Source organism: Scardinius erythrophthalmus (assembly GCF_964197995.2).
Source record: "Scardinius erythrophthalmus genome assembly, chromosome: 6".
Classification (NCBI taxonomy): Eukaryota; Metazoa; Chordata; class Actinopteri; order Cypriniformes; family Leuciscidae; genus Scardinius; species Scardinius erythrophthalmus.
Genome location: NC_138226.1, coordinates 31800841 through 31814379, shown reverse-complemented (window position 1 = coordinate 31814379; position 13539 = coordinate 31800841). Strand labels below are relative to the sequence as shown.

The 13539-nt window shown below is 38.4% G+C and overlaps 1 protein-coding gene across 15 annotated transcripts in view; it reads right to left on the bottom strand.

Moving 5' to 3' along the window:
* Nucleotides 1-623: 623 nt before the first annotated feature.
* Nucleotides 624-13539, bottom strand: part of mycbp2 (MYC binding protein 2) — a 120627-nt gene continuing 107711 nt past the window's right edge. For all 15 annotated transcript variants that reach the window (XM_081368925.1, XM_081368934.1, XM_081368939.1 and 12 more), the window contains 17 exons: nt 12571-12810; nt 11778-11867; nt 11581-11661; nt 10655-10921; nt 10285-10568; nt 9465-9561; nt 9156-9275; nt 8314-8415; nt 8068-8196; nt 7663-7795; nt 6731-6834; nt 6439-6627; nt 6244-6351; nt 5072-5281; nt 4575-4682; nt 3626-3791; nt 624-1887 (listed from right to left, as the gene is read on the bottom strand). In XM_081368925.1, coding sequence (XP_081225051.1) covers nt 1772-1887; nt 3626-3791; nt 4575-4682; nt 5072-5281; nt 6244-6351; nt 6439-6627; nt 6731-6834; nt 7663-7795; nt 8068-8196; nt 8314-8415; nt 9156-9275; nt 9465-9561; nt 10285-10568; nt 10655-10921; nt 11581-11661; nt 11778-11867; nt 12571-12810 — 2544 coding nt within the window. In that variant the 3' untranslated portion in view covers nt 624-1771. The remainder of the gene's footprint in view (nt 1888-3625; nt 3792-4574; nt 4683-5071; nt 5282-6243; nt 6352-6438; nt 6628-6730; nt 6835-7662; nt 7796-8067; nt 8197-8313; nt 8416-9155; nt 9276-9464; nt 9562-10284; nt 10569-10654; nt 10922-11580; nt 11662-11777; nt 11868-12570; nt 12811-13539) is intronic.

Here is a 13539-nt window from a genome sequence, read left to right as displayed (position 1 = left end):
ACGGCGGCTCAGAAAGATGAACACACACCTCATAGAGCAGCATTCGGTTTTTATCTTAGACACTTAGGAAATATACGCCTTTTAATGTGCAATTTCCAACGATTAGTATCTGAGTGATATACAAATAGAAAATTAAAAACAAACTCTAAAACAAACAAGCTACCGTGATTAGTCGAGCCAGCGGAGAAAAGTGCCACGTGACAATAACGCCTAGGACCACAACTGATCTGTAGAGCATAACGTTACATTTGATCCATTCAAAATACGGCAGCTAAGCTAACGACGATGTGTTGTGCTTTGTTTCTCACATCTACTTGCATTCTGTATTATGAAGTAACGTTACAAGAAAGTATTTCTTGCATCTTTTTCACATACAGCACAGATACCACAGAGCCAAGGGCAAACTGCTCTGACGTGGCATATTTATGACTAAATTTACACAACAAAATCTTAGGCAGCCTCGCATATATTTCAGGAAATCAAGTCTTTAGACGTACAGCATTAGAAACGACGCTCGGGTCGCCAAGCTCTGCCCATTTGTCGTCTATTTTGCTGCTTTCATTTTCAAACTTACATATTTCATGAATGAATGAGATGGGGAAAAAAGCACACGACACTGCTTTTGTAATGTACCTTGCTGAACAGAGAACCCGGTTTATTATTACCATTCAGCTCCATCCACAGATAATAATACAAAGCATATTCACAAGTTGCATTTTTTGTCTTTTACAGCAGCTGTTTATCACCCCCACCCCCCAAACATTCCTTCCTAAATACCTCCAAAACAACCACTAAATAGCCACAATTTCTAATATATCTCGTTTTGCCTTGCGTTTCTTCGATTTGGTGTGAAGACTGGCCCCAAAGATGTTCTTACAATACAAAAGCAGAACATACTCACCTTTTGTTTTGAATTAAAATAACAGAAAAATGGTTTTATACCACGTCATTGAGACAAAAGGGCAGACACCGCAGACAATAAGCCCCTCGATAACATTCTGACTACAGAAATGATATTGTACTTGCCGGGGAAAACACAAGAGCCTGTGTATCACTGTATAAAAATGTACAGTGGCTTTATTGACATACATTCCATATGTTTACATCTGCGAGGAGGCACACCCAAGTATTGCACTTCATTAAAAGTTCTGGCTCAAAACATAACCCAGAATATCAAAGAAAACTGAAGTGTAGAGTAGCAACATCGGAATACACATATGAAGGGTTACTGTCTTTATATACAAGATTAGATAAATCGTACACTATTTTCCTCCAGCGTAACATTCTAAAGTCCTCTTATAGCATTTGAATCTTTAGCCGTCAAACCATGATGCACTCCAAAGTGAAGGAATACTGTACAGGATTACGAAAACATAGTTAACATACAACAATAGAATCTTTAATTTGTATTTGAGAAGCTTAAATCACGGCCCATCCATGGTGGTCTCCGATTCGGTTCAAAATCCTCCATACATTGTTAGACTTCAGTGGTCAAGAGGTGTGCAACGTTTATACAAGCCGCAGGGTTACAACGGCTGCATGCAAACACGTCACAACGTTTGATTTGTTTGTTTTTTTTGTTCTTTTTTTTCCATTCTTCAGTGTCTAAAGAGAGGGAGGATGCACCCTGGAGCACGGCGGCCAGTCCCAGCGCCCTCAGCATGGGACATCCGGTTAGTATCTGCTCTCAGGCTGTGCTGAAGAGGGAGTCAGCCGCCACAGGAGGGTGAATATATATATATAGAGAGAGATCATTACAGGACCATGGCGTTTAGAAGGTATGGGCATTTCTACACACACCGCAGCCCAGCGCAAACTCTTCTCCGGTGGGAGGATGTACCACATGCAGGGGACACTCGCTTCCTTCCAACTGTTTTCCTTTTGGTCCTGTGAGGGAGGAATGAAAGAAAGTCAACATGCTGTCTTGCCAATTTGTTGGCTAAAGTTTCAATAACTGAAAACAGCTTGTAATAGAACTAAAGCTTATTCAACAAGAGAAGGATGACACATGAGTTTCAAACAAACCAAAAATGGTGGTGGGAAGTTTTTATTGAAGGGATAGTTTACCCAAAAATGAAAATTCGCTGTTAATTTACTCATCTTCAGTTAAAGAGTAAAGACGATTTTTAGCTGAAACCGTAGTCCTTGGTGATTTATATAATGCAAGTCAATGGCGACCGTCACTTTGAAAGTAAAAAAAAAACCCGAAAACATATACAAGCAAAACAAAATGAATACCCGTGGCTCCTGGCGATTCATTTAAGATCGTCTGTAAAAGAAACTGAAACATTATTACCTGTAATCCACAGACTCTGCAAATGGTCCTGAGCGTGTTCACAGGAGTCTGGAACGCAAACTTCCTGATGCATAATGACGTATGTGCGGGAGCAAACTTGCATGTGAGCTGACACTGTTTGTTTACAACAATGTTCTATTGCGCATGTTCTATTGTTCATCAAAGTGGAACTTGTGCTTATTCTGGATCCTATATATGCATGATCTCAATTGGGAAGATTGACTTTTCCCAGATTCTGAATGTTTGAGGTCCCGCACATATGACATTGGACAGGAAGTTCGCGCTCCAGACTGTCATGAACGTGTTCAAGACTGTTTGCTGAGGCTTTAGATTAAAGGTAATAATGTTGTAAATAATGTTCAGTTTCTTGCAGACTGATCGTTTACCTTCATAATGTGACACTGCCACAGTAAAGCCCTGCACGATGCTCACTTAAGTAAAAAAAGAAAAGACAATTTTTTGTATGTGCCATGCCTAAATTATTATTTTTTTTATCATCTGCATGTACAGTATGTTGATTTTGAGCATTTGCATATGCTTTTTGTTTGAGGGGGAGTTAGAGGGACTAATTATGATGAGCCACCCTTAAAAAGAGAAGGGCGGCCATTTTGAAGAGAGTTGTGTGTGTGGTGAGGTGGCATGCTTTTGCTACCTTAACTCAAGAGCATTGGTCCAAAAGTTATTTCTGAAAATAGTCATGGTGTATTAGACTTCAGAGCTGCTTTATAGGTCAACGCTCTAGTCTGGAAAATACGCCATTTTTGTAGACTATACTCTGAGGATAATTTTTTTCTTCAGCTGGACGATAACCCATTTGGATTTTTCCATCTGGACTTTCGGTTAGCTGACTGTCCAAGGCAGAAAAAGGACTGATTCATCAGACTGATGAGTATTATTTGCGTTATTACTTTTTATTTCTATGGACTAAGGGACTGACGCTTTGAGGCCAATGAGCCTATTCATGGACTTCCATTATTGGGACTATTTTGTTGGAGTATATAAAAGGGTAAACAGTTTGTTTTGTTTGGTGTTACCTTCTAGCAAAAGAGTAAAAAGGAACAATACAATCAAATTCTCCTTGTGATAATGATTCAACCCTTTCATAAAGAGTTGCAGTTGCTATAATAAGACCTCAATGAATCGTTAGGAGCCATGTGTAATCATTTTGTTTTGCCTTTATATGTTTTTTTGACTCTCAAAGTGACGGCAACCATTGACTTTGGAAAGAAAAACACCTACATATTGGATGGCCTGAGGGTGAGTAAATTAACAGCAAATTTTCATTTTTTTGGGTGAATATCCTTTTAAAACATTGAAAAAGCATTTTACCAGCAGGACAATGGGGCAACTCTTCTTTAGGGACACTGGTCATCCTCTGGAAATCATCATGACAGGCGTTGCAAAAATGTGTCGTCCCAAAGCAGAAGAACACAGCCACAGAGCAACAGTAACGACATTTGTACTCCAGGAAATCTGTCCCATGTTTAGAGCACATCTACAACAAAGAGAAAGAGGTCTAAACAAACTCAAACCAAATAACCACATTCCTTCTCTGTTTTGCTATGATTAGCCATAAAGTATTGAAAACATCCAAACACTTTTGTTGTTCACTTTTGTGATGAAAATTTAGGGGAGAAATGTACTTAACAGTTATGATTTTTTTATTTTATTTTTTATTTAAAACAATAAGATTAAAAATGTAATATATCTTTTTTCAATGTAATTATTTTAATGCGAAATACATGTTCTTAAATGGTTTCATGCGATTCACCAATGAACTTTGAAAAACCCTAAAGTTGATTGAAAACAGACCTGCTGATTAACTGAAATGCAGCCATGATCACCCAAGTAAATATTTAAATTTGTAAAACTAAATCATTTGGGTGAGCGGACCTCATGCAATACAATAACACTGGCCAATGTATAACAGAAGTGCTACAGGGATTTTTTTGCAGGCCAACCTGGAGGTTAGCATCACCCTGGTTCCTTTGACAAAAAGCAAATATGATATTTCCACTGATTTGGATCATTGCCGAAACCAAGCTCAAGATTTTATTCTATGACATAAAATACATCAGTAATACCACATATATTAAGTTCAACACAGACCTTTTTCAAGCATTTAACCAAAAACCCATTAAAAAAACCCATTGACTTCAGGACAACAGAACCAGAAGTTTTGGGATTCATTCCTGTAGCACTCTATTGTGTTTCAAATCAGGCACACAAATGAAATGTGCTTCACCCCCACCCCGAAACACACTGTTGTCCCACTGACCTGTGCTCTGGACACATCTGAGCACGCTCCACAGATGAGCTCACGGGGATCATAATCATCACCTTGTCCTGCTTCCGCATCACAGCGAGCTTCTCCCCCAAAATAGGCCTGGATGAGTAAGAAGTTCCACTGTTAGCACAACATCTGGAGAAACAGCTTCATTACGGCAATGTTTTCTAAACAGATTATGATACGCCTGTTCTTTTAAATCTCATTTCATGCCGTCATGCCAAGCAAATAGCTCTTCTCCCACAGGAGTGAGCTGCGCTTCATCTTTTTTGTCAACCATGTTTTTCCATTTTATTCAAAGTAAACAGAGACATCTCTAAGGGGACAGTTCACTCAAACCCAATTATTATCTCTGTGGAGAACGAGAAATGCTTTCTTTCTTCTGAAGGTTTCCTCAGCCACTATATAGCAGGAAGATTCCCCTGAAGATTTGCAAACACTATACAAAACAGAAAACACGCAGGGACAGAGTGACATGAAGATCTAACCTTTTTGCACTTGAAGCAAACGTAGTAAGCATATCTGTTCATGGCAAATCCAGCGGGGTTGTTGTGGAATCGAGCTCCAGACATTGTGATGGCTTCACTCTTGTGTAGTCCTTCATACTCCAGTCTCATTAAAGCCTTTCTCCTCACATCCTCATACAGCTCTTTGATTGGGTCCAGCAGGTCTTTTAGGACAGAGTGGTTTATTTTGTTCTTAAAAGAAAAAGAAAAAAACAGCACAGATATAAATAAATAAATGACACATTAAGCGTTGGATATCATGAACACCGTCTAGCTGATAGAGTTGAGACTGGCTTTGGTTCTTGCAGAAAACATGATTTTGTACGTGATTTGGTTGGTTTTGATGCCACAGCCATTAAAGGAATAGTTCACCCCAAACTGCCATCTTTTACTCACTTCATCATCATTTTTGCCAACATACTTCAAAATTTCCCATTCAATGAAGAAATCAGTCATAGTTTGGACTGAGCAAATAACAGAATTTTCACTTTTCTGGATGAATTATCCCTTGAACTATATAATTAGGGGTAAAATCTAATTGAGATGTGTCTGATATTTTTACTTCAATTACATAAATTTTTTTTTACAAATGCAATAAAAATACAGGTATCAGAACTTGGTATCGGCGAGTACCAAAAATGAAAGTATTGGTATCAGTCTCATTCTGGAAAAAGTGATATTAGTGCATTCCTATAAGAAACACTACTATTGAAGTAATACTATTTCACTGTAAAATAAAAATATATATAGCAAGGTATTTAAGAAAAAAACAATAATATTTTACAGTACAACTGTTAAATTACAATACAAATATTTATGTCTTAAATTCTTAATTTTCAAATGTTAAACATCCAAGGTTTTTTGGCAGAAAACTGTGAGAAGTCCTTTACAGCCATTCTCTTTCCTAAGCGCTTTTCACTACAAGCTTGGGAAGATGGTTAGCGCATGTTGCATTTCCAGTGAAAACTCTGGGTCATGAGCCTCACGCGAGTAATGAACACAGTGGCCCACTTCACTCTGAAACGCATGGCGCATATACTTCATTAAATCACAGTCTGTAATTTTATAATCGCACTAAGCCATATTGCAATTTCGATTAATCTTTCAGCCCTACCTTTAACTCTCCTAAAGCGAGTCCATACTAGCTTATTTACCTTGCAAATAGGGCAAGACATGAACCCGAAGGTTATCCTAGGCCCAAGCCAGCGGTTCTCCAGAACCCTTCTTGTGCACTGAAGATGAAACACGTGACTGCAGTCCAGCTGAAAACAAGCCAGGGCAGATAATTACACGCTGATCTCCTGTATGTATGCATGTACTGTATGTATGCATGAATTATTCTGTTGTACCTGGATTGCTGGGGCAGCAGACAGAGCCTCAGTGAAGCAAATCATGCACATATCATCAGCATCCTGTTTCAGAGAGGCTTCAGTTTTGAAACAACCATGTAGGCAGGGAAGACACAGCTCTTCATTTTTGACCCCTCCACACGGGTGGCCGCACGGATGAGTCTTACTGCAGGCCAGTTTTGCATACTCCTATACACAATATGATTGTAAGATCACTCAATTCCAGTAAAACATTTAACCGTGTAAACAAAGTATATCATTCTGCTAAAAAAGGTTAACATTGAGCGAATACCTGACAGTCTTGGTCAGAACATACACTTCCTACAGCGGACAGCTCTGTGCCGTTCCTGGTGCCGCAGAAGCGGCAGGCGTCTGAACTACTGGAAGCTGGTTTACCTGAAGGACATTACAATGATGCTATTTTAGCTATAACTATTTGTACAATAAAGCCACAAGTCAAATAAAAAAGAATTCTGAAAATAGGATGAATCACAGCTGTGGCCTAACGGTTAACGGTCAGGGTCAGAAATTACGCAAAAGTGACAAAAATGCCCAAGATAATTAAATTGTGCGGGCAAAGCACCCCTGATGTGAATTGCTCTGATTTGATCTGTTATCTAACATGTATTGATATTCTGTCATAGGCTTATGTCATGATGGGTTTAGTGCCTCTGTAGTGACCTGTAGCTGTATTTACAGTCTCAGAGGTGAGTGCTGTTGACTGTGTAGGTTATATAAAGTGATTAATATTAAATAAATCAATAAAAGAAAACGGCTATGAAAACACTGACTATGAAGAAAACACTCCCAAAAAAACAAAGCTTGAAACAGTCAATATATATGAAATACAACAGTGCCCAGCCAATTATTAAAATATATCAGAATATTTATTATAACTTGTACATTAATTACAACTACTTTTGTGTATGATTTCATTTCATAGGTAACAGCCATAATTGCTCTAACTGTGAATTTATATACTTGATTCAAATGGACATGCTATGTTTTATATTTATAATATATTTTATACAAACACTTTGTTCGAAAAATAAAGCTCTGAGTAAATCAATTCAAATGGCAAATATGGTCTTTTAATAAAAATGAACACTGCAGTACTAACAAAGTTTGAGTCCAGTTTGCAACATCTCCCATTTCCCCTCTTCTCAACATGTCCCATCTTCTCTCTAGATTATTAAACATGATTACAAATTGAAGAAAAGTCACCTGTGTGTTCACGGAACTCCACCATGGCCTTCATGGTCTTGGAATCAGCCAATGCCATGAGCCAAAAGAGTTTGGTTCTACCGCAACCTTCATGTAGGTCCACTTTAATGGCTTCCTCCTCCTCCTTAAAGACCTGCACAAGACATTGTGTTACGAGAAATTTAATAAGATCCTATTTCTTATTCCAACTCCAATTATTCAATTCCTGCAGTACTTTTACAGAAGCACTTATTTTTGTTCTTATAACTATATCATCATTATACCATATTTTTTAAAGTGTATATTTTTAATAACCAAAGCATTTGAACAACCAGCCAGTAACTACACAATTCTTCTCAACCCAAGTTATGAACCATAATTGATCAAACTGACACTGATTGGATCTGTGTGAGCGCTCGGGTTCACCTGTCTCTGGTGGGAACGTGTGCGCCGGTGGAGATGGAGAAACCGGTCACAGTCAGTGCACAGGTTTCCACATGCATTACACAGAATGATGGCTGCCGTCTCTCCGTCGTCATGGTTATCACACATGGGCTGGGAAATAAAAGTCAAGGTGAAGAGGTAAAGAGCTCATTCTCAGCTGAAGGACTGTAATGAACTTGATTCTGCTTTATAGCATCACAGAGGCCTATTTAGCCCAATGTGCCGTACCATCTGCTTCTGCTGCCCATCTTTTCCCATCCAGCGACCTGAAGACAGACGGTCTACGTGGTCCTGGTCCAGCACGCACAGAGAGGCCAATGCGAGCCATAGCTAAGGAGAGGAAGTAGAACAATTTGAATTTTATATGGAAGTCTTTCAAACACACATTGCCCAGTGAATTTCCATGACTTTTAAAGTCATTTCCAGTCCTGGATAAGGATTATATTTATTTTAATATATTTATAAAAATGTTATTTATGTTATATTTTTAGTTGGTATAATGTTTGGTTAAGCGTTTTTTTTTTTTTTTACTTTTCTTTTGAGGTCATTTTTTTTAAAGCTGTTGTTGTGTTGCACACTGTTGTTGTGCAAATGAGCAGCCAGATCGCATTAAGGCTTTTCTGTTAGAACGGTGTCGTTTAAGCAGCCCCTAAGTTAATAACTAATGATCTTTACAACGGAAGTGAATCAATAAAAACTAACTTTAGCTGGACAATAACTTTATTCCAGAGCTGCTGTAAAGCCAAAACAATCTCAGTTACTTTAATTTCCTATCATCACTGTTAAGCTGCTTTGAAACAATCTATATTCTTAAAAGCGCTATATAAATGAGGGTGACTTGACTTGAAGCATAGAAATAAAAACAAAATTCCATGATGTTTCCAGGTTTTTCATGACTTTGGACCTGTTCATATTAATTTATATAATAAAAGTAATTATTTGTTTTAGGAATGTTGCATTTCATGCTGCTGTTGATCTGTATCTGACGCCTCTAACTGAAGGATCCTGAGTAATACTGACCTAGTTTGCAAATGTTCAGTTGTGACAGAGTGAGTGCAGTGGAGTCGTACCCGAGTGGTGGCAATGCAGCGCACTGGAGAGCGATGCTCCTCTTCCATCTTAGTGAGAGCAATGATGGTCTCAGCAATAGCATTCTTAGTCACCCTGGACCAGGCATCCGAGAGGTGTCCCTGGGGTAAAAAGACACTTAAATGATGAAGGACTATTTCTGCAAAGGCATTAAACACATCTGCAGGAGATCAAGTTAAGCAGTGAAAGATTATACATTATATCATTCATAAACATGCAGATGAACAGCAAATCTGCTGCATATTAAGATGAAAATCGTGTTCAGGATTAGATGGGCCATTACTACTCACGGCAGCCATGTCTTTGACTAGTTTAATGATAATCTCAGCGATCTGGGGTGGAGTGGAACCCTTCATCCACCAGTGACTCAATCCACGCCGTATGTAGCTGCACAAACACCAATAAAAGGTTATTAAATATACATATTTTTAATAAAAAAAATAGTGTGGCCAGCAAAAAACATTTGTTACAATGAAGATATTTTTAATCAAATTAAAATCTACGGAAAGTCAGTTACACCAAAACTTTGACTCAAGTTCATGAAGACATCATAAAAATAATCCATATAAATCATCTAACCGCATCTAAACCAAGCCTTCTGAAGACACATGATTGCTTTATATAATGAACAAGTTTAATTTAGGTTTTTATTCTCATATAAACATTAATCAATGCACATACATAGAGCACATCAAGTATAGTAACGCTGGAAGCTCAAATGATGTGCGAGAACCAAAGAACCAACCAAAGTTTTTTCTTGTGTGTCACGCAAAGCACGTTCAAGCTTCGTTTATCATTTTTGATTAAATTGCTCGATTCATATGGATTTGTTTTACAATCTCTTTATGAACTTTTTGAAGCATCAATGTTTTGGTGTAACAAACTTTCAGTTGAGGGGCAGAAATCTTTCAGGTTTCATTTCACTTTGTTTTTTGAAAGTCTAATGGGTTTGGAACGACATGAGGGTGAGTAAATGATGACAGAAGTTTCATTTTTTGGGTGAACTACCTCTTTAAATGCACACCGTGATTAATCCCACTTAAATTTTATGAAGTATTTTAAACAATTCTCAAATTAAATTTAAGAAAGGCCAATTGCAAGCCAGCTGACCTTGAGTTGAAGATCATGGGTAGGGTGACTGTAGTGACCCCTTTGCCTGCTGCCATGCCAGCTGTGCCACCTATAGTGGTGCCCTTCGCCTTGAGCTGCACAGTGAGGGCCTTGGCGATGCAGCCCAGAAACATATCTAATATGCCCAATTTGGTCCAATCGCCCTTCTCAGTGGAGTGGATGATGTCACTGATGTCTGCTGGTGGTAGCGCCTTTACGCCAATGACGCTGGCCAAGCGCATGGGAGTGACCTCAGGAAGAACGCGTCTGAGCAGTGACGTCACCTGCATGGCAAATACAGTGTTGCATATCAGATCCTGATACTAGAAAGTCAAGTTTAAGACTAGCGGTTCGTGATGCATTCACAAACCTGTCTCTGGACACGTGGAGAGGCAGTGTGAAGTAGGGAAAAGAGGTCCTGCAGTAGGGTGAGCTGCTGGGCTAGATACTGCCGGCCAACGTTAGATCCACTCAAGGCCAGCACCATAGACAACAGCTCAAAGCAGTACGCATCAGAGGAGGCGTCATCATCGCTGGGCTGAGAGTTTGCGTTCTCTTTGCTGGAGATGGCATGCTCCCATTCCTCCCGCACACGCGTGGCCTCCATACGGATGGCCTGGACGATATGGGCACATACCTAAGGGAGGCAAACAGTCAAGCGAAATCAAAGAACGAACTGGTGTGACATTTCGAACTAAATCAGGAAAAAACTAAGTTTGTTTGTTTGTGCACTTCACGGAAAAGTTCGCTACGGCTGGTAAACGCATATCATCAAACTACCATTTACTAAATGATAATTGTAAATACTACTACTTTAAATTGGGCAGTTATGAATAATTCTGTCTGAAATAATTAATTTATAATTGTTAAATACTTATTATCATTTATTAGCCCTAAAAAAACACTTTGCGTTTCTTTCAAACATTCTTGTTTTGTGTGGATATTTTCATACATTCATTAATTTTACCATGGTGAATAATAAGTTGGTAACTGCTGCTTCACGATCAGTTTGACAGTTCCATGTGACTGCCACTGGGGGTGAAATGCGGCAATTGTATGTGAATGCCGGAGACAATGAAAACGCTGCTGATGTTACTAATGTTACTAAACAAATAATGCAATACTCTAATAAATCAAAAATAGTGGCTAAACAATCAGTTTGTCATTAGATTAAACAAATTTTGTTTATATTTTTGGTATTTAACTATTATTATATTTATATTCAACACTTCTCTCTGATTTTTAGGCAGCTCACTAGGTTTTCTAGAGAGCCTAGAGTAGTTTTAATGGTGTTACCTGTTTCTGAAGGTTGGTCAGTTTACTCCTGCTGAAAATAATGCCAACCATGTGTTCCTTCAAGTCTGCATCAGATGGAGCCTGAAGACGAAACATTTAAACAGAATTTACCAATTTCATCTCATGCTTCAGCACTTGATATGGCATTAAGCAATGATTGTAAGAAGCCACCATACACGACAGATACTGGTACTGACCTTGTCTTCACCCTCAGGTGAGGAGAGCAGGTTCTTCTCTTCTTGTTCTGGTGTTGGTTCTGCATCCCCACAAATTAGTTTTCCAAATACCTACATGAACACCATCAACATGACTATTATACTATTTGCCTTCCCTTAAAACAATACCCGGAAATGGGTGTTTGAAACGCAAAAAAAATAAATTTCACACAAAAGTGTTTGATGTATAATTAATGTTTCTGGTATGGTGGTACAAACGTTTATAACATAAAAATACTGCAATTTGTGTGAAAACAGTCTTAGTGACTCGTTTGAGATGGTTTTCAAACGCTCCCCTGCATACTTGAGTTTACGCTCTGAAGTGTGTCAAAGGTATGTATTGCGTTTAGCAGTGTTGAGCATTGTAACGGCCAATCGGAGGTGTTTAAGATAGACAGAATCAAAACAGTTCAGCACTTGTTCACTGACTGAGTTCTGCATGCTCACGAATACTCTCATTATAACCAACATAGTGTAGACAAGATGTAAATAAAAGATTTATGGTGCAGTGTAGTCAGGTTGACTATAACAGGTGTTTTCTATAGAAGTTTCACTGAACTGAAGCATTTGACATGTTCACAGTGTTTATAAAGGGAGTGTACTTTGCTCACTTTCTGTTTCCATTCACAATTTGGATGAATGTCTTTGTGTCAAACTAGTCAAGTCGCAGGTACATAATTAAATAAGTGCTGCTGTTGTATAAGGGATCATATATTCTGTTAAGTATTGCGGGTGCAGGTTTACCAAACAGGACCTGTGAGGGTTTTGGGCTTACCTGTGACGTAATAAGGCGGAAGACACGCAGCGTCTCAGCTTCACAGTTTTTCTGCTGGGCTACACTGGCTGATATCTGCCCAGCAATCTTGATGCTATCGCCCTCCTTCCAGCCAAGCACTTTGACCTGCCGAACCCTAAGTGTGTTCTCAGGACCCTTAAGCTCAATCTTGATCACATGGTGGTCCCCTCCAGGCAGCTCACTGGTCACCCAGCCCATGTGCCTTGAGTCTAAGTCAATCTGAGACAACAAAAAGACCATTGAGTGAAATGTCCCTGAAGACCCTTAGGGACCCAGACGCTGGTCTGGTGATCTATATTTCCATGCAGACATTTTGGTTGTTGCCTTGTAGCTCCTTAACCTCAAGACTATGAGTTTAATTGTCCTTTTCAACTCAAAATTAAATTAATGAGACAGAAGTACAGACAAGAGGTTGTGTTAACACATTTTTCTGTCATTTACCAAATTGTAAAAACATTGATAAACACTTTCATTTTGAATAAAAAGAAAATATAATAATAATAATATATAATAATAAAATTTAAAATAATAAAACATTACCCCAGTAAATATAAATGCTGAAACAATGCATTTGTAAATGTATTTCGAAATATAATAATATACATTGTATTTAACGTATTTTTTTTGATATGTGCAATAAAAGGTGAGCAACTAGCTTATCTTTCTTAATTTAATTTATGAAGTCACTCTACATCTACATCTAAATCTACATAGACAAGCGGAATATCTATTTAAATATCAGGGAAATGAAAACAAGTTTGATAAATTCAAACAGGCCAAAGTAAAAAGGAAATATATAACCCAGCCTGTTGAAGTGAATTAACAGCAGTGCATCTGGTATAGACACATATCAGCATGAAAATCCATTAACTGCAGTGCATCTGGTATAGACACATATCAGCATGAAAATCCATTAACTGCAGTGCATCTGGTATAGACACATATCAG